General features: G+C 42.5%; 1 protein-coding gene across 1 annotated transcript in view; it reads left to right on the top strand.

Moving 5' to 3' along the window:
- LOC309556827 (neural-cadherin-like) overlaps positions 1-20,068 on the top strand; it is a 128,280-nt gene that overhangs the window by 89,033 nt on the left and 19,179 nt on the right. The window contains exons 22-28 of the mRNA XM_082259348.1: positions 207-484; positions 7,348-7,562; positions 10,021-10,148; positions 12,401-12,516; positions 16,119-16,242; positions 16,662-16,842; positions 19,214-19,380. Coding sequence (XP_082115474.1) covers positions 207-484; positions 7,348-7,562; positions 10,021-10,148; positions 12,401-12,516; positions 16,119-16,242; positions 16,662-16,842; positions 19,214-19,380 — 1,209 coding nt within the window. The remainder of the gene's footprint in view (positions 1-206; positions 485-7,347; positions 7,563-10,020; positions 10,149-12,400; positions 12,517-16,118; positions 16,243-16,661; positions 16,843-19,213; positions 19,381-20,068) is intronic.

Here is a 20,068-nt window from a genome sequence, read left to right on the forward strand (position 1 = left end):
GTCCCAGTTTTGTGCACGGTTCACCACCAATAGCAGCTAAGTTTTCCTCTCTTACAAAAAAAAAAAAAAAAGTGTATGAAACATTTTAAAAATGAAATTTGTGATTTGTTTACTATGTATATATTCTTTTATTGTCCATTTTTGTTTCATACTCAGTAACAAGTGTCTAATGTACATAGGAAGGCATGACGTTATATTCTCCACAGATAGAATCTGCACTGGGGGTGCAAGTGGATCAGATTGGAGAAGAGGAGTGTGATAAAGCACAGTGCAGCCACAAGACTGGATGTATCATTGGAAAAACATACAAACACATGCCCACTATGATCAGATCCCCAAACGTCTCCTTTGGATCAGTGACCGTGGTGACACAAGTCCAGTGCTCCTGTGCTGCCCGAGAGTATCGGCATCTGTCCTGCTCCTCCTATCCAGTCAACCCATGCATTAATGGAGGCACCTGCATAGACACTGCACTTGGATATAGGTAAGCAATATGTGGGGCAGAAAATGTAGGGCATGTCAGTTTAATGCTCTTACAAGTTGGAAAGTTTTGAGTTTTAATTCTGCTCAGACTGATAGAGTGTATGACTTACAGTAATTTATTACTTGTTTGACTCAAAATGTATGTAGCACTGCCCCCTTGAGGACTGCCAGATGTCACACGGGTCCCCCGAGTTACCATTAGCAACCTTGACATGCGCAGTCTCTCTCTTTTGCTTCTTGGCTCATCAAATAATCAGTCCAGGGGTATGTAGTTGTTTTTGTGTTTATTTATAAATTAGGGTTGGGAGAAGGGAATAGTGGGATACTCCGAATTACCAAATGCACAATATTGGAGGACTTCTATCTCTCAGTACAGCCAGACTGTTGATCCACCTTGCCACTTAGGTGGATTTAGCTTTACGTCTCTTTCTTAAGATGACTTGATGAACTAAGGTTATTTCCAGGACACTCTCCTTAGTATCCTCTTTCTCAACTGCCAACACCCGTCCACTGACTATCCTACTCTTGGGGTGACCCCCCTCAGGTCAGGCCCCTTGACACAAGCCCTTGTACTCACGATACTGTTTTCCTAGGGTCTACTGTGTCTCCCCCCTCATTCAGCTCTCCTAGACCTCTGGGTTCAGCTCCGTTCTGAGGCCACGTGCCACTGCTACAGAGGAGGAGGCAGCCGCCACCCTCCCTCCGGGACTTTGATCTCCAGCCAAAGACCCCGCAGCGCATGTGCTCCTGGCTTTTATACAGTATCCCAGAATGCACCAAGGCGACCTGCCCCTGCCAGTTACCAGGACTGTACCAAAGTCTATGTATCCATTTGTCAGCTTTTCTCCCACTGTCCAACATGCCTCCCTATTGGACCAGTGTGAAACACTCTCTAGACATAATGAATCACATACTGAGCACAATGAGTAGACCTCACTAACAGATCCTGCTCTGTAATGGGCAGAGAGCAATATAGATTTGCCTGCTACTCCTTTGATAGGCAGACAGGGCCAAAACCTATACTCTCTCACTAGCACCTACCTAGGAGGGTGCTACACATAGGGCTTTCGAGGGCATAGTATATGTAAACACTATGCCCAGAAACATAAAAAAAAAATCCTTCTGGAACTGTGTTCATAGCTTTGGAAAAGAACATCCCCCATTGAAGAGGTGGTAACGCTAAGAGGTGTATTTCACAAGCTGAAACCAGTTGGATTTATCATTTGAGATCTTACTCCCCCTTGGGATTAAATATTGAGTGGGACATTAATTGCTACATCAACAACAGTTGATTTCTAATTAATTTTTGTGACCAACATTTTTAGATATATGGAGTTTTTCTAGGTGTTCTTGTTATAGTATTGGGCATGTACAATGTGTGTGTGTTTTTTATTTTTTATTTTATTTTAATTTTAAATTCTTAGTTTTAATTCTGTTTGTTTTGTTTGTTTTGTGAGTTTAGGAGGTAAATGGAAAATGTGGGTGAAGGTGAAAGGTATTTATTATCCCCGGACTGAGAAACAGAAATTATACTATAAGGGAGAGGATATTTTCTGTGTATATTGTTTTTTTCCTGAATGTCAATATTAATAGGTTTTTGTGAAAAACGAGACGTGTGTATATTTGATACCTTTCATAAAGATATAAAAATTGAAAAAAAAAAAAAAAATCTTAGTTTTACATTTATTATGTTGTAACATAATTTGGAGGATGCCCCAAGTACCTCGTAAACTAGTTGGTTTATTTAACTAATTAAAACAACTTTGGACTCCTATGGAGTTTTTTTGTTTTATTCATAGAATTCATATTGCTATTCGGTCACAAGATGGCGCTGGTGATAGGCCTTCTAGTGTATTTGATGCATATCATTCGTTTTTTCGGCAGTGGGTACTTCTCCCTCTGATTGTTTTTCCAATCACGGGGTTCCTCCCGGGTTCCTTCGTGTATATATAGGCGTGTGTGTGCGTACCCCTGATGACATCACGTATGATGAAACGCGTCAGTCTGAGCTACACACACACGCTACTATGCATGCTCGGTCGATGTCGGCTATCTTACCTACTGGATAGACAGCTGATATCATTACACGCTTGTCCCAAGGTTTTTACCATGTGGGTGTTACTCTTAAAAATCATTACATTTTAAATGAGATTACGCTATGTAGGTTGTTTTATTTATATGAAACCCTGGTCATATGAGCGCTCTTTGGTCTATCCATCACGAACTAGAGACGCTGGCGCTGGTATATTGAATCTGGTGCCGTTCGTCTGGCTTGCGGTAACGACTTCCCAGGGATTTGCTTTCTGCTGCCAATTATTAAACAAAGCCAATGAGGTCCGCCCCTATTAGGTGGTCACTACATATAGGGTAAGCGTGGTGTGAAATCACAGGCTGGTGGCACATTTGCAAATTTTTCATCATGGTCCACGGATTGAGGGATTTCCTATCTTTCACAGTGCTTGATGGCACTGTTTACATGGACTTTATTATGTTCATTCATTAATCGCTATTAGCGCTGCACTTTTTTGATTTTAATATTGTATATTTACTTACCTGTCCGTGTAAAAAGCAATATGTGGGGCGTACTATACGCCCTTTCTCTGTACGAGTAAACAAACGCATAGCTAACATCAAAAAGGGTCGGACCAACCACAGTGTCCCTAAAATATATTTCCTATATCATAATAGGGTCTCCAATTATAGATAAAAATAGATCCCCATGGTGGGGTGGTTCGAACATTAGGGGTGTTTCACGTTTAGAAACGTTTTGGATTTATGAACTTAAATCCTATTCACCATATGGTATGAACATTGAATGGGATATTGATGCTTTTATAAATAAAGCATGAGTTTGTAATGAACTTGCCCTATTTCATACTTTTCACATGCGTGTTTCCCCGAGGTCTGTGACTGCGCCATGTTAGATTAGTAGACTGAGGCGTGGAACACTTGGTCGGGCCAGTGGATCGTGCATGTGCGTCCCCCCGCGGTATCGCAAGAACATCACTCCAGGCTGTGCATGCAGTGTGAACTCGAGGCTTGGTCCACACAGCAGGCTCACATTCCGTGCAAGTATACTCCATTATTTACATCAGGTGGAGGCAATATACAATGACTGGATACAGACTCATACCCAAGATGATGTCCGTGTGGACGAAACACATTGAGTTGTACTGAGCTTGCTCCATGTCATTGCATCTATATTCCAATTGTGATTACATATTCGTTGCTTCCATTTTGAATCGCCTGTAAATTCAGATTGGACGTAAGCTTTCTACTTTTAATAAAGCTTTTATGAGATGGTTTTACACTATGAGGAGACTTTTTGTTTTATATGGATATTCGAGTTCATGATCTATTAGAAAGGGACCTGATGAGGAAGAGAAGGATGATGTTAGCTTGCCAGAGATTATCATCATAACCTATGCATCAGTTCCATGCTTGATTGACTCTTTGCCGCTGTCAGTTGAGTCTACTATTTCTGGTTAGAGTATTGACTCTCCCTCTTTGGATTATAGCACCTTCTGTTTAAAGTGGACTTCATTCCTAACTTTTTTGTTTGGACTGTTTTGACATATAGAGGCAACTCTATATTCACATCTGTTGTGGACTGTTAGTTTTTGCACTCACTCACTCAAAATTTGTATTCTATTCTTTGCATAGCTATAAACTAATAATATTATACACTTACGTGCATGTTCTGAGCATGTATTATGTTTATTGCACATTTCACTATATTGTATGATATCTTCATTTTTTGACTTGTTTATATAACAGGTACATTTGTTTACACAACAGGGACACTTGAGCGCAGCACTGTTTATTTTCCTTTAAAGCTACTGATAATGCTAATAAGCAACCAAATACATGAATATTTCCACACAGCATTATTATTCAGGTAACAGTGCAGTTGTGCTGAAGCCATTAAATGTTCTCAGATTGCCTTAGGCTGGCCATACAAGTACAGAATTTCGGCCGTTTGCAGACTGAACGATTATTCTTCGGTCAAAAGCGAATTGGCCACTAACTTACAGAATAAACTCTTTTACATAATCGTTTTCATGATCATAATGATCGTTCGATAACATGCACAATACGAGTCAGAATATTATTTTTGTTTCAATTTTACCATACACATAAAAACTTTCGTAGAAACGATAAAAGTTTTGGCTATGGATCCATCGACATTAGCCGGGCACACGATCAATATCGTCCGTAAACTTGTGTTCACTTACGGCCCGATTTTCGAACGATCTTTCCTAAAACGACCATTTTCGGCCGAAATTCTGTGCGTGTATGGCCAGCATTAGTCTAAATGTTGTGTAAAGTACTGCAGCCAAATTCCAGAGAAATCCTCACTAGTTGGGTGGGTCTGCTGAAACCTGTGCGGGACAACTTTCCTAATGTGTCACGACATCCACGGCAAACCTGCAAATCTGATTGGTGGTTGGAAAGAAGTTCTTAGTACCTTAGACAGGGTTCACTGTTGCTAAGTTGATGAAGGAGAAGAGCATCCCCGAAATGTTTTACCAAGCAACATTGTCCTGGAATTGCGCATAGGCATTGTTTCTACCAAGTGGAGAAACCTGAAGACTGGACACGAGGTAGATGTGTGTTCCAATCCCGCAGTGGATTCCACTCACCAGACTTTCAGCTCCGCTCCATCTGGACAACCGTGCTGGTGGCTTCAGTGGCCATTCCTAGTTTAATGTTGCAAAACCTTGGTATGCTCCTCCTCGTGCTTTGATATTTTTCAGTTTTAAAGCGGAGTTCCGGCCTCGGAAACATTTTTTCAATAAAAATACCCCTGGGACAGTCAGGGCTAGTACATTTAATAATGGATAGCCTTTGAACTGTCCCAGGTCGCACTTACCTTTTAGAAGAAATACTTACCTTGAAATTTATTTTGTCCAGCGCTGCCATCTCCGGTGTGGGCAGCTGAAGCCAGGGCGTCCTCTTCAGCGTTGTCCTCCGTGTCCTCTTCGGTCCCAGAATGCCCTGCACCGGCCCCGTTCGTCACTTCTGGTGCGGGCGTGTCATCCCTGCACAGCTTCTGGGCATGCCCAGAAGCTGTTTAGCAGGGAATGACGTTCCTCCACCGGAACTGACGAGAGGGGCCGGTGCAGGCGCATTGATTCCTGGAGCAATGATGTTCAGCTCCCAGGAGTCAACGCAATAAGGAAGGGACGGCGTGGGCCGCAGCCGCAGAGGGAGGAAGTAGAAGAAAGGTAAGTATATTTTATTCAATATCAAGGTAAAAAATTGAAAAAAAATTTGGGACTATCCATTTCTTTTTTAGGTGACACAGAGCAAGCGGATGGCCCAAAGTGGATTTTGAGGCCGGACCTCCGCTTTAAGAGCAGTCTTCTCTGTTCCTCTGCAAGACAGGATCAACTGGTGTTTCTTCATCCATGAACTGATTGTATTTTATATGGTTTATTTCTGAAGTATCTCATACAAGTTGATAAGGGTTAATAAAGCTGATCACTCTATACTCTGATGCAGTGCTTTTACACTTTTTGGCTGTACTCCCTGTCGTATGTAAAATCAGTATGTTGTATGACATGTAACTTTGAACCTTTTGCATCTGTAGTCACAGCTGGTCAATCAACATAGTTTCTGTGCTAGTCTGTACAGTGGGATTGTGGTTAGCACTTCTGCCTTGCAACACTGGGGTCCTCAATTTGAAGCTAGGACACTGTGTGCCATAGGTGTGCGCAGCCTATTGCATTAGGGTGTGCACCCCAAAGCTCGAACACACAACTGTGTGCCATAGGAGTGCACAGCCTATTGCATTAGGATGTGCACCCCAAAGCTCGAACACACATGCCTTTCACTGCAGCCTCAGCTGCACTGGACAGTGCATGAACATGGGAAGTGCTCTATACTGAACTGCTTCCTGTTCATGCACAAACTGAAGCATAGTAAATGTAGTTTACTATGCTTCAGGTATGAATGAAGAAAGTGAGTGTGTTCATTTTGGAAAAGGAAGGCGCTGGTAAATGACATAGCCCCTTCCCCCACTTTCCATCCTGAAACATCTCCCGTAACAGCCAAGAGGAGAGGAGGGAAGCCAGCAGCATGGCAGGGCAGAGGGGCAAACACCAGGGATGCCCGGCCAGTAGGGGGAACTGGCACTGCACATAGGGATTAGGGGGTGCCCAGGCACACCCCTTGCGCACGCTTATGCCGTCTGCATGGAGTTTGCATATTCTTTCTGTGCTTGCGTGGTGCAGAGCGGCCAACACCAGGGATGCCCCGGCAGTAGGGGGAACAGGCACTGCACATAGTGATTATGGTGTGCCCAGGCACACCTGGCACACCCCTTGCGCACACCTATGCTGTCTGCATGGAGTTTGCATATTCTTTCTGTGCTTGCATGGGTTTCCTCTGGTTTTCTTACACACTCCAAAGACATGCTGGTAGGTCACTTGGCTGTAGTATGTGCATATATAGGAGAAAGGGACCTTAGATTGCAAGCTCCTTGCCTGATGTGAATATGCACCAGCCCTATATAAATGCCTGTAATAACAATAATAGGCTGCAGCATGCAAAAATCGGCCATTATTAGTGGTAATCTTACTGATATTGCTAGCGTGGCTCTTCTTTGACAGGAAAAGTTTGGAAACCATCCTGTGCTTCCTTTAACTGTCTTGCAGAAAACCAGGCCTGAGGAATTGACATAATTTGTGTTTGGCAAAGGATATTACTGTATGCTAATGTTATTTTCAGCAACAGGAAAGAAACACACATACAACTTTGTGGTGTAGAATTTCTGCTGTAGTGCGTCATGCTAACAGTATAATAATCATAGCAGACGATGCAATTTGTATTAATGTAATGAAGCTGTGCTTTGCTCTTCAGGTGTGAATGTCCCCCCGCTTACCATGGACCTGAGTGTCAGCAGACAAAACGCTCCTTTACTGCCCCCGGATATGCCTGGTTCCCACCCCTACAGCTCTGCTATGAAAGTCAGATCTCCCTGGATTTTATCACTGACGAATCTGATGGCCTTCTGCTGTACAACGGTCCCATGTCTGCCAGCAGTCGTGGAGAATCGGGGGACTTCATTGCTTTGGGTGAGGATGCCTTTTGCTGGGTAACTGTGCCATAGAACAGATATTGCCGTTATTGAATAATCTTTACTTCTTTCTCTGCTTTAAGGTGCATCATGCAAAACAAATTAGTTCACATAATACAATGAATATGAAAATCTCCCTATTAATTATAGAGTCCAACTCCAAAGAAAACATTTTTTTGTGGATAGAGCAGTAAATGGTAATACCTCTTCAATGGAAACATAAAAGCTTTAAAGTCCAACTCTGGGAAAATGTGCAATTATATCTTTCAGTCCATACTGCAGAGGTTGCTCGCTCGGTGTATCTAGGGTAGAGGGTTGACACTTTTACTTGCCTGATCCTCCACTCCTCCGGCAGATGGTGGGCCCCCACACTTTGAAAGTGGACTGTTTCTTTACATCAACATTTCCAATGCAGGGCTATGGACTCTGCCTTGGTCTTGATGACATCAGGACCTTAGACCACTAGAGATTGGGGGAGAAGACACTGCAAGGACTGGTTTATGAACGGGGAGGAGCAGAGGATCAGGTGAGTAAATTTTCTTTTATTGCCCCCTCTAGACTTCAAGTGATATTAAACCTTTGCTTCTTTTTACATAAAATAATGAACAAGTTATACTCATCCGCTCTGTGCAAAGGTTTTGCACAGAGCAGGCCCGATCCTCCTCTTCTCAGGTCTCCTGCCGGTGCTCCTGACTCCTCCTGTTCTATAAAAGTACTGTGATAAAAAGCGGCTTCCCATTGAGGCACTTGTGCAGGCTCACTCCCGAGCTGCCCTGTCTGCGTCCATTGACACAGACAGGGCAGCTCAGCCCTGCCCCCCTGCTCCCTCATCACAGATTTTGATTGACAGCAGTGGAAGCCAATGGATTCCGCTGCTATCGATCTTCCCAGTGAGGAGGGACAAAGCCAGGAAAGCTGCTGCTCTCATGCACAGCGCTGGATCGAGATCGCCTCAAGTAAGTATAAGGCAGAGTCAGTGTGGGTTCTGTGACACAGAAAGGTTTTTTACATTAATGGATAGGATGCATTAACCAGCTGCAGACTCTGGGTGTGCTAGACATGCCAAAAATGTCATTATTGTCCAGTCCTTCTGCCATGCTGCCGGAATCCCCTCTGTCCCAGTACACGGCAATTCAGCTCTGATTAATCACAGCTGCATTGCCGAGTACACAGAGAAGGTGATGCAAATGTCATAACATGAATAAAGTGCTCAAGTGCAATAAATACATATATTTATATTAAATAAAGAAATAATTGGTGCAATTTCATTCCAAGAATAGGTATAGTCCTAAATAAAGTACAAACATAGTCCAAGTGTATAAAAGGTGCATCTACAATAAATATGATTTCCAAACAGCATATATATTCTTCTCAAAAGTGTTGTAGATGCACATCATATTTAAAGGAAATCTAAAGAGAAGAATATATATTCTGTTTGGAATCTAAAGGAAATCATATTTATGCATTGGGTATTGAGGAGTGCCTAATGCAAAATTTCATATCACTTAACAGTATTTTTGAAACATTTACTGGTTAAGAGTATCAAATACAGCCAACATGTTTCGGGGGGAAGGCCTCCTCCTTCCTCAGGGCCTCTGGATTCTGGATGCTGTTAGAATCACAATGAGATCTAATAGAAGACCTATGTTAGGGCTTTATCAAGACTGTCATCACTGTGAACTGCCAGCTGATGGACTACTACATCTCATTGTAATTCCAACATGATCCACTGCTCAAGCCCTGAGGAAGGGGAAGGCCTTTCCCAATAAACGTGTTTTCTGTGTTTGATGCTCTTAATCAAAAAACATTTCAAAAAGTCTTTTAAGTGATATGAGCTTCTGTACTCGGTGCTCCTCAATACGCACTTTCGAGTGTGACTTGGGGAATATTTCCTTCACTTGTGTTTGTGACATTTATATGAAAAATGGAAGATGTGGTTGTCACGAGGACACAAAGGCCCAGCCAGCAATAAAAATATCATCAAACTAAACCTTTGCTGTAGTAAAAGCGTGTTTTTGTTTGCATTCTGATTGATGAGATTTCCTGTCACTTCCTGCCCTGACAGGAAGTAAGCTGAATTTCCCAATGAGGGGGAAAGACAGCAATTCAAAAATGACAAAGTCCGTACCCCTTACCTTTACTATCTATAACAAAATAAACATTTTTGGCTCTAAACTTAGTAAAGCCCACTGAAGGGATCACCTAGTCTATGACTAAGCCCAATGGGTGAAAGCGTTGGAGGTGTGGTCCTAGATGAGGGCTGTCAATGTCAAGCTTGTGGATATCCTTCCCAAGAAATATGGACACCATTGATCACTCCGGGATACAATTGCCTTATTCTTAGCACTTGGTCTGCAGGCAGTAATAGCTGGCAGTGTGGAGGAGCAGCTTGGAATTCTTTTGTCTTAGGAAACGGTGTGTTAATCATAAGTTCATTTTGTGCTTCTTTTATTTAGTGCTTCACAATGGATCTCTTTCCCTCTCTGTTAACCATGGTTCTGGATCTCTCTTCCTGAAGTTTGGGAGAAAAGCCAATGTGTTAGATCAGCGCTGGCATAACCTAAAGATCATGAGCAATGGCAAGGTACAACCAATGGATATAGATATAGAAAGAAGGACAACTTGTCTTCTAACCTACATAATGACTGGGAGGCTCTGATTGGTGGTACAATGCACTTTTATCTCCTTTTTTGCCATGTTTTTGAGATGAAGCCTATGCGTTACAACCTTGCCTTTGTACTAATGTCAGAAAAATTATGTTTTCTCATAGCATATACTATATTTGTTTCTGGGTATATACTAGTGATGCTGGGATTACATTGATATCAGAAATTCAGTTATAGCTGGGGTTGAACTGTAAGGATCGATGTCTTTGCTCAAGCTTACCAACTATGAATTTACAGCATTCCCACCTGAAGTTAGGAAACCGAGTTTATTAGATCATAGCCTGTGTTTTTATATACTTTTTATTACCTTTAGGAATAACATTTTTAAATGTTAACCTTTAAAAATGTATTTCATTTTAGTCAACTAAATATGAGTTATGACATTACTAGCTAGAAAGGGGCACCCTCAGGTCTCCACTATTTTGTTGAGCCATTTTGCTACTATACTTCAAATAGTGCTCCACACAAACACTTTGGGGTTAATTTACCAAAGACAAATAGACTGTGTGCTTTGCAAGAGTAGTTGCCCCAGAGCTCAGTAAATGTGGTAAAGCTCTCCTGACTTCCATCGTCCAATAATGTGCAGGCAAAAATGCTTTTTTTTCCCCCTTGCATGAGATTTGGTATTCTTTGTAAAGTGAAGCTTTACCTCATTTACTAAGCTCTGGAGCAACTGCATGTGCAAAGTGCACAGTCTATTTGCCTTTAGTAAATCACCCCCTGTGTTAAACATATGTTTGTAAAATGAAAATGTTGTACAATTATTGAAACTACAGTAATATTATAAAACCCCATGGCTTTAACTAGACATAGAATAATTCAAAAAGTAGGACCTGTTTGTGGCTAGTCTTCTCTTTTAGCCTTAGCTAAGTAAATATAAAAAGGAATGGAAAAAACTCTGCTCTGCCAAACCAGTAAACATATCTTACTGTGCCTCGTGGGCTGGTCATACTGAAGTCATGACTACTGCAGGCACAGTATGACTTCCACTGATTGGCTGTCTCAGATGCAGCTTAACTTCCACTGATTGGCTAACATAGACAAAGGTTTATTTCCACTAATTGGCTGGCCCAGACACACCATGACTTCCTCTGGCTGGCTGGCTGGCTGGCTGGCTGGCCCAGACACACCATGACTTCCACTGGTTGGCCCAGACACACCATGACTTCCACTGGCTGGCTGGCTGGCCCAGACACACCATGACTTCCACTGGCTGGCTGGCTGGCCCAGACACACCATGACTTCCACTGGTTGGCTGGCTGGCTGGCTGGCCCAGACACACCATGACTTCCACTGGCTGGCTGGCCCAGACACACCATGACTTCCACTGGCTGGCCCAGACACACCATGACTTCCACTGGCTGGCTGGCCCAGACACACCATGACTTCCACTGGCTGGCTGGCCCAGACAAACCATGACTTCCACTGGCTGGCCCAGACACACCATGACTTCCACTGGCTGGCTGGCCCAGACACACCATGACTTCCACTGGCTGGCTGGCCCAGACACACCATGACTTCCACTGGCTGGCTGGCCCAGACACACCATGACTTCCACTGGCTGGCTGGCTGGCTGGCCCAGACAAACCATGACTTCCACTGGCTGGCCCAGACACACCATGGCTTCCACTGGCTGGCTGGCCCAGACATACCATGGCTTCCACTGGCTGTCTGGCCCAGACACACCATGACTTCCACTGGCTGGCTGGCTGGCTGGCCGGCTGGCCCAGACAAACCATGACTTCCACTGGCTGGCCCAGACACACCATGGCTTCCACTGGCTGGCTGGCCCAGACACACCATGGCTTCCACTGGCTGGCTGGCCCAGACATACCATGGTTTCCACTGGCTGGCTGGCCCAGACACACCATGACTTCCACTGGCTGGCTGGCCCAGACACAGCTTAACTGCCACTGATTAGCTGGCCCAGACACACCATGACTTCCACTAATTGGCTGGTCCAGACACACCTAACTTCCACTGACTGGTTGACCCCAACACAGCTTACCTATCACTGATTGGTTGGTTCACATACTGCATAACTTCCATTATTTCAAAAGGCATTAAAGTTATTGAAATAAATAAAGTTCCTGCTAATGAAGGACAGCTACCAACACTATCTACAGCTATGTTTTTTATATTACTAATTTGTCAAATATTTTGTCATTAGAGGGTGAAAATGACCCTTGATAACTGCTTGGGAGACCTGGTGAGTGAAGACTCTGATGGCTTATATACAGACCGGTCATGGTGTGAAGTGTCTGGAGAGACGCCTGGGAGCAAGAGGTAATAAGATAACTGTAATGTAAAACCAGAATTAAAAATATTATTTATAGTTATTGTAACTGCTGATCACGTGTCCTCCATTTATCTTCTATTGTACAAACCTAAAAATAAAAGTGTGCCTAAAGCCAAAACTACTTTTACAGTATTTCAGATAGAGTGATGATGGGTTAGAACTGATGGCTTCTACAGCTGTCTTAGACCTGTCTATGTCCTCACTAGGGAGATCAGCAATCTAATGAAGTTGGAAAACCTTTTAAGTGCTTTTTCCCCAAGCACACCACTCCAGAGATGAACCCTTTCTGTAGGTTTTGGTCCCTATTGTTTCTAGGACAAACAGTGAGGCAAAAGCCAACATTTTAAGGATTAGAGGATAAACCTTCCCAGTGAGGATGCTTGTTCCAACTGTCTAAGGAGATTTCCCTTACTTTAGAGAAGTTCCTGTTTTGTCTACAGGACAGAAAGTGAAGAAAAATGTCCTCAATGAGACACAAATGGCAAAAAAAAAAAACTTAATAGGGGTTTTAACCATTCTTTACTATATTCAAAAGTAAAAAAAGGTTTAGATATACTTTAACCACTTACCAACCGCCCAACAACTATATACGTCAGCTGTTTAAACCTAAATACCGGTGTTATGGCAGCTGCCGTATTTTTTTAAATGGTGGGCGGTCGGCTTTCCGATAAGGGTGGTCCCAGTGGCGGACTCGCAGCGGGATCACCCTTCCGGGGCAGCAGAAGAGGTGCCCCCCCACCGCGTCCCGGTACTTTTCCCCTCTTACCGGACCCGCCGGCAACGGGAAAAACGATCCCGGTCCCGTATCCTCACAGACAGGATGTCGGGTGAGGGCAAGCTTGCCCTCACTCGACTCTATGGTCTTGGAGGACCGGAGCGATGGCAAACGTTGTTGCCTAGCAACCGGTTTAAAGGTCCCTTTTTTTTTTTTTTCATTTTATTTATTTATTTATTTATTTCATCTTTTAGTGTACTTGTGAGATCTGAGGACTTTTTGACCCCAGATCTCACAAAAAAGAGGTCCTGTCGTGCCTATTTCTATTACAAGGAATGTTTACGATCACATTTTTCTTTTTTAAAAACGTTGTAAAAATAAAAAATAATAAATAAAATAAATAGTAAAAAAAAAAAATGAAAGCGCCCTGTCCCCGTTAGCTCGCGCGCAGAAGCGAACGCATGCGGAAACCCCACCCACATATGTAAACGGTGTACAAACCACACATGTGAGGTATCGCCATGAGCGTTAGAGCGAGAGAAAAAATTTAAGCCCTAGACCTCCTCTGTAACTCTAAGATGGCAACCTGTAGACATTTTTAAACGTGTCGCCTATGGGGATTTTTAAGTACCAAAGTTTGTCGCCATTCCGTGAGCGTGCGCAATTTTGAAGCATGACATGTTGGGTATCTATTTACTCGGCGTAACATTATCTTTCACATTGTGGAAAAAATTGGGCTAACTTTACTGGTTTCTTATTTTTTAATTCAAAAAAGTGAATTTTTTCCAAACAAATTGCATTTTGAAGACCGCTGCGCAAATACGGTGTGATAAAAAATATTGCAATAATCTCCATTTTATTCTCTAGGGTCCCTGCTAAAAAAAATATATAATGTTTGGAGGTTCTAAGTAGTTTTCTAAAAAAAATGGATTTTAGCTTGTAAACACCAAGTGTCAAAAATAGGCCTGGTGGGTAAGTGGTTAAGGGCCCACTCATGCCATTGTTACCTCAATAAGCAGCAACGCACGTTGCATGCATTGGTGTAATGTGTTGTGATTCTTTGCGAATGGAACCCCAACGCACCTTTCCCATGGACATGCATTACAGTGCAGCTCAACAAATGGCAATGCACTAATATGCTTTGGGATGTGCTGCCAGAAAAGGTACATGCACATTTTTTAATATATTAGACAGGCCATTGAAATGAATAGACCAACGCACCAAATTGTTGTAAATAATACCTAAAGGACAACTTTTGTGAAGTGTGATTCTAAAGGTTCAATTTTAATAACACACTCATTTCACTTACCTGCTCTGTGCAGTGGTTTTGCACAGAGCAACCTGGATCCTCTTCTTCTCGGGTCCCCCGCCGCCACTCCTGGCTCCTCCCTCTTGACTAGTGCCCCCAATAGCAAGCCGCGACTGTTCTTGAATGGCCCAGCCAGAGCCCTGACTTAAACCCAATTGAGCATCTCTGGAGAGACCTAAAAATGGCTGTCCACCAACGTTTACCATCCAACCTGACAGAACTGGAGAGGATCTGCAAGGAGGAATGGCAGAGGATCCCCAAATCCAGGTGTGAAAGACTTGTTGCATCTTTCCCAAAAAGACTCCTGGCTGTATTAGATCAAAAGGGGGCTTCTACTAAATACTGAGCAAAGGGTCTGAATACTTAGGACCATGAGATATTTCAGTTTTTCTTTTTTAATAATTCTGCAACAATGTCAACAATTCTGTGTTTTTCTGTCAGTATGGGGTGCTATGTGTACATTCATGAGGAAGAAGAATGAACCTAAATGATTTTAGCAAATGGCTGCAATATAACAAAGAGTGAAAAATTTAAGGGGGTCTGAATACTTTCCGTACCCACTGTATGTGGCTCAACCCAACCCCCACTCTCTCTTCATTGGCTCACTGACTGTGTCTGACAGCAGTGGGAGTCAATGGCTTACACTGCTGTGTCTCAGCCAAAGAAAGCTGAGGCTTCCGTGCACTTCGCTGGATTGAGAGGGGGCTCAGGTGAATATTAGGGGGGGCTGTGGGAGGAGCAGCACACAGGTTTTTTTACCTTCTTGCATAGCGTGCATGAAGGTAATAAACCTTCAGCCCTACAACCACTTTAATATTATATATCAAAAATGAGAAGACAACCAGCCCTCAGGTGAGCAATCCCAGTGCTGTGGGTGCTGATCCCGGCTCACCACCGCTGCAACAGTAAAAAAAAAAGGAGAAATCGACTGCACACCACCAGCTTCTAGGAAGATGATTCACTTTAAAAGTGTGAAATGTTATACGTCTCCTCCAAAATCTTTCCCACTACATTATGGCATACGTATCATTAAATCCGATTGGGGTCTGTTGGGGCGGCTGGCCTCGTGGGGGGCCCTCCTCGCTCCTGTATACCGGCCATGTGATGGATGCCGGTGGGGGTGGGGGGTGTTCCCCTGGGGCCTGTAACTGTTACCCTGCAGATGCTTATATTAACGATATATTGTCCTTGATTGCATACTGTATTATCCGCATAGTTCATACCTTCTGTTCCGATGTTTCCTTGATGCTCGGATGTTTCTTGATCCACTATTCTTGTTGCTTTTGTATGCCTTTTTTCTTTCTCCTTAATAAAGATTGAATTTGTAAAAAAAAAGTGGGAAATGCGTCTATCTCTGTATCCTGTGTACCTTTAACGTATTGCTAAAGGATTCATCCTCCTAGCAGCTGGTGGTGTGCGGCTGATTTCTCCTTCATTTCTAATATTATATATCAAGTAGGATTTTACTAGGCTCCCTTCTGTCACCACATTTGCTTTATCATAATCTGTAAATTGTATTGATTTTGAATATTTCCTGTAAACTGCATTTGCATCTTGTTTTATAGATTTCTCAATGTTTACCAGCCCCTGCAGCTTGGAGGAGTAAAGAATATACCAGGCGGTATTCATTCATTCATCCAATTCACAGGGTTTTCTGGCTGCATCAGAAATCTGCAGGTCGATAGTAAGGTAAGATATGAATCAGTATGGTGGTATATAACCTCTGGATGTTTAAGCACAGTCCAAGGTCTAAGAGGGTAAGCATGGCAGTCAGGGAACTAGCATTTGCAGATTAAGAAGTAGTAATGGTAGCTGCCATGGTTTAGGAAAGGGATAAGACCTAAGTATCTAAACATATACAATGTCTATACAAAAAGGAAGAAGCGCCATACGGGTGGATTTTGCCTTTTATGAAATTTGGGAGTTAAATTCAATTGCAGATTATTTTATATTTAGAATCTTACTAATCAGTTTTTGTTACTGAAATAATGCAGATCTATGTGGATTTTGGTGGTCCATTCTTATCTACAGATGCAAAACTTTAAGCCCTAAATGGTATCAATTTTGGGTAGTAAAATGAACCAACTGAATTGTTTTGTGTTTTGCAGATTTATGACTTGGAAAAGCCCCTGGTGTCAGTGAACAGTGCTGCAGGTTGTGCTATGACAGATGAGCAGTGCAGCACAATTAGATCGCCACCTTGTGGAAAACATGGATTCTGCATAAGTGATCGGACTTCTGCTAAATGTGTCTGTCATCCAGGATATTATGGAGAACTCTGTGATTCAGGTAAACTGTAAAGCAAGAGTTAAATAAAAATTTGTAATCCATTAACTATTTTAACTTCCTTCAAAATAGTTTATGTATAAATCTAGATTCCACAGGATTTATAATGTTTTAGTCCCATCAATACTGAGTTACAAGTATATAACAGGGGCGTTATATTTTATAACATGGCTCAGCTGTGTAAAGATCAGACTGCTTTAAACAGATCAAAAGCCAGCCAACGCTACATAAAAACGCCCATCACATTTCTTAACCTTCTCAGTTTTTCTAGCCCTGGACTGGCATTTTCTAAATTTTGCCCAAAGGGTTGGTGTGAAATAGAGATTATGTTGACTTTGGATTCATAAGGGTTTGATTCATAGGCAATGTAGCATTCATTCAGGCACACTCCATACAGTCTATTGACCTGTAGTCAAGTTGCTAAAATTATGGAACAATAGATAGTGCCGTCAGGACCTATGAAACGTGAGAAGTGTGTAACCAGCACACTAAATTGTTCGTTATGGACTTTTATGTGTCGCATGAAGAAAAACAGCAGCAATTCGTTCAGTGATTCTGTGTGTACATTTGTTTTGTTTTAATTGGGCAAAAACAAATGTGCTTTAGTCTCTTCTGGGTGAATGTTATGTAAAATACCTCATTATGGCCACAAGATGGAGCTGAGGAGCATAGGAAAGGTCTTTGTAACCAGATATAATGTAACAATTCTAAAGAACACTACCAAATAAATGTAACAATTGATGATGCACATGCAGATTTGTAATATTTTTTTAATAAATATACCCCTTTGTGTTAACCACTTGACCTCTGGATGCTTTAGCCCCCTTAATGACCAGGACATTTTTTGCGATACAGCGATACAATTGCGCTGTCATGCAACGCTGTACATAAATGAAATGTATGTTCTTTTTTGTCCCACAAATAAAGCTTTCTTTTGGCGATATTTGATCACCACAGGGTTTTTTACTTTTTGTGCTATAAACAAAAAAAAAAACCCAACAATTTTGGAAAAAAAAAAAAAAACAATATTTTTTACTTTGTGCTCTAAAACACATTCAATAAAAATATTTTAAAAACAAATGTCTTCATAAATTTAGGCCAATACTGTATTTATTTTGCTACATGTTTTTGGTAAATAAATCCCATTAGGCGTATATTGATTGGTTTGTGCAAAAGCTATAGGGTCTTCAAACTATGGTACCGTATTTTTCCATGTATAAGACACCCCCATGTATAAGACGTACCCCACTTTTCCAACCCAAACTTCAGAAATCAATATTTTAAACATAAAACAGGACACAATTTTGGACACATTTTATAATCCAAGTTTAAGCCTCTGCTCCAACTTTGGCCATTTTGCTGGTTTTCCTCTTAAGGCCTTCCTCTTTTTTTGTTCTTCCTGTTTTCTCCACTGTCTGATCATACACTCAGTGGGCGGAGGTCCAAACTGTCTCTCTGCAGCCCTATTGCCATGCTCTTTTGCATAGCAAATTACATTCATTTTGAATTTAGCAGCATAAGACAATCGCTTACCAGTACCGGTATTCATTTTTTTATGCCGTGACATCTGAGCTCCGTTCTCGCATCTCTCTCTCTCGCATCTGCGCACTCTAACCTCCAACAGTATCGCATCTGCACAGTCTCCGCCTTTACAGCATCATCTGACATCTAAAGCTTGCGATTGGAGGAAGCCTCTTTGACAGGGTATGGGCAGCTATGCACCCGCGCAGCTCTCTGTTCTGCTTACTGACCGTGTATAAGACGCCCCTCGATTTGCAGCATAACGATTTGAGCAAAAAGTAGCGGTATATATAGTGGAATTTTTATTTATTTTTTATGCTAGTAATGGCGGCGCTCATTGACTTATAATGGGACTGCGATATTACAGTGGCCAATTTGACACTAACTGACACTTTGTGGGAACCAATGACACTAATACAGTGATCAGTGCTAAAAATATTTCCCCCTAAATCTCCCCTCCTAGCACAAATCTTCTTCCCCCTTCATGAAACAAATCCCCCTAAATCACCACTGTTAGCACTCCCCCCCCCCCCCCCCCTCCCAAAAAAAAAAAATCCCTTCTAGAACAATACTTACCTACTGCTGCCCCCTAATTTCCCCCTTTGAACACAAATTCCCTACCCCCAGTCTCATTGTGGCACCCCCACTTCACATGATATCACAGTGCCCAGGGCAACCACCCCTTCTTCCCACCCCTTGTCCCGGCCCTGACTACAACATACCAATAACTATTGTAGCCTAGTCTGCATATGTAATAAACATATACATATCCTTGTAACCCTACTTATGTGTATCTCTGTTATTCTAATACCCAGCACATGGGAGGTATGTAAATGTGTGATGTGTCTGTTAGTTCTACAGGAATGGAGCCTTGAGAAAGGAAGTTGGGTTCATTATGTCATTTACCATCCACTCAGCCTGCACTATACATATATACAACTCATGCTTCGAACTCGGATATCTTCTGCTACTATTCTCCACCTAACTTCCAGGGACAGGTCTTCTTTTCTGAAGCTGGAGGTGAGCTGCAAAAATGCTGGATGTTAGTTACCACTGATATACATGAATAAGAATAGAATAGAGTAGATTGTGGCAATTCATCATGATAACAATCACATGAACCTATAGAATGAGTATTACCTGCAAGATATTTATTGTGTTCTTCAGCGTTGCTCAACTGGGGGGTCTTTTGGGTTTCCATGGGGTGCCAGGAGCAAGGGACCCAACTTTCCCTGGTTAAGCAACATGAGTTGCCATGGTTCAGGTGGGCCTTCCACCAGCACCCTACCAACCAGTGCTGCTGTCTGTGGGACAGTGTGCATGGTATCATGCATTGCTATAATGTTAGCAGCAGGGGCCCCCCAGCATTCAAAGGAGGGCAAGAGTCTCCCCTCCCCTGCCATGCTGCAGGAGCTTAAGGCTTCATTCACACCTAGGCGTTTTGGGATTCTGCGATTCTGCCAGCGATCTCAAAACATACTACAATCACAAAATGCAGAATCAAGTGCCATTATATTCAATGTCATCTAAAACAGGGTGCAGGTTTCCCCCGATTGTTACGCGATTTGCAATCACGGCAAATCAATTGAAGTTTGTTGCCCAAAAAGGAGCAGAAGCTTCATTTGGGGGACAAGCTTTACGCGTTCTGCTTGGTGGCTGCATTCATTTCCTTTTTTCAGGCTGGGAACATTTTCAGAAAGTGCAGGAA

This window comes from Pelophylax lessonae (genome assembly GCF_965119305.1).
Source record: "Pelophylax lessonae genome assembly, chromosome: 5".
In the NCBI taxonomy this organism is placed as follows: Eukaryota; Metazoa; Chordata; class Amphibia; order Anura; family Ranidae; genus Pelophylax; species Pelophylax lessonae.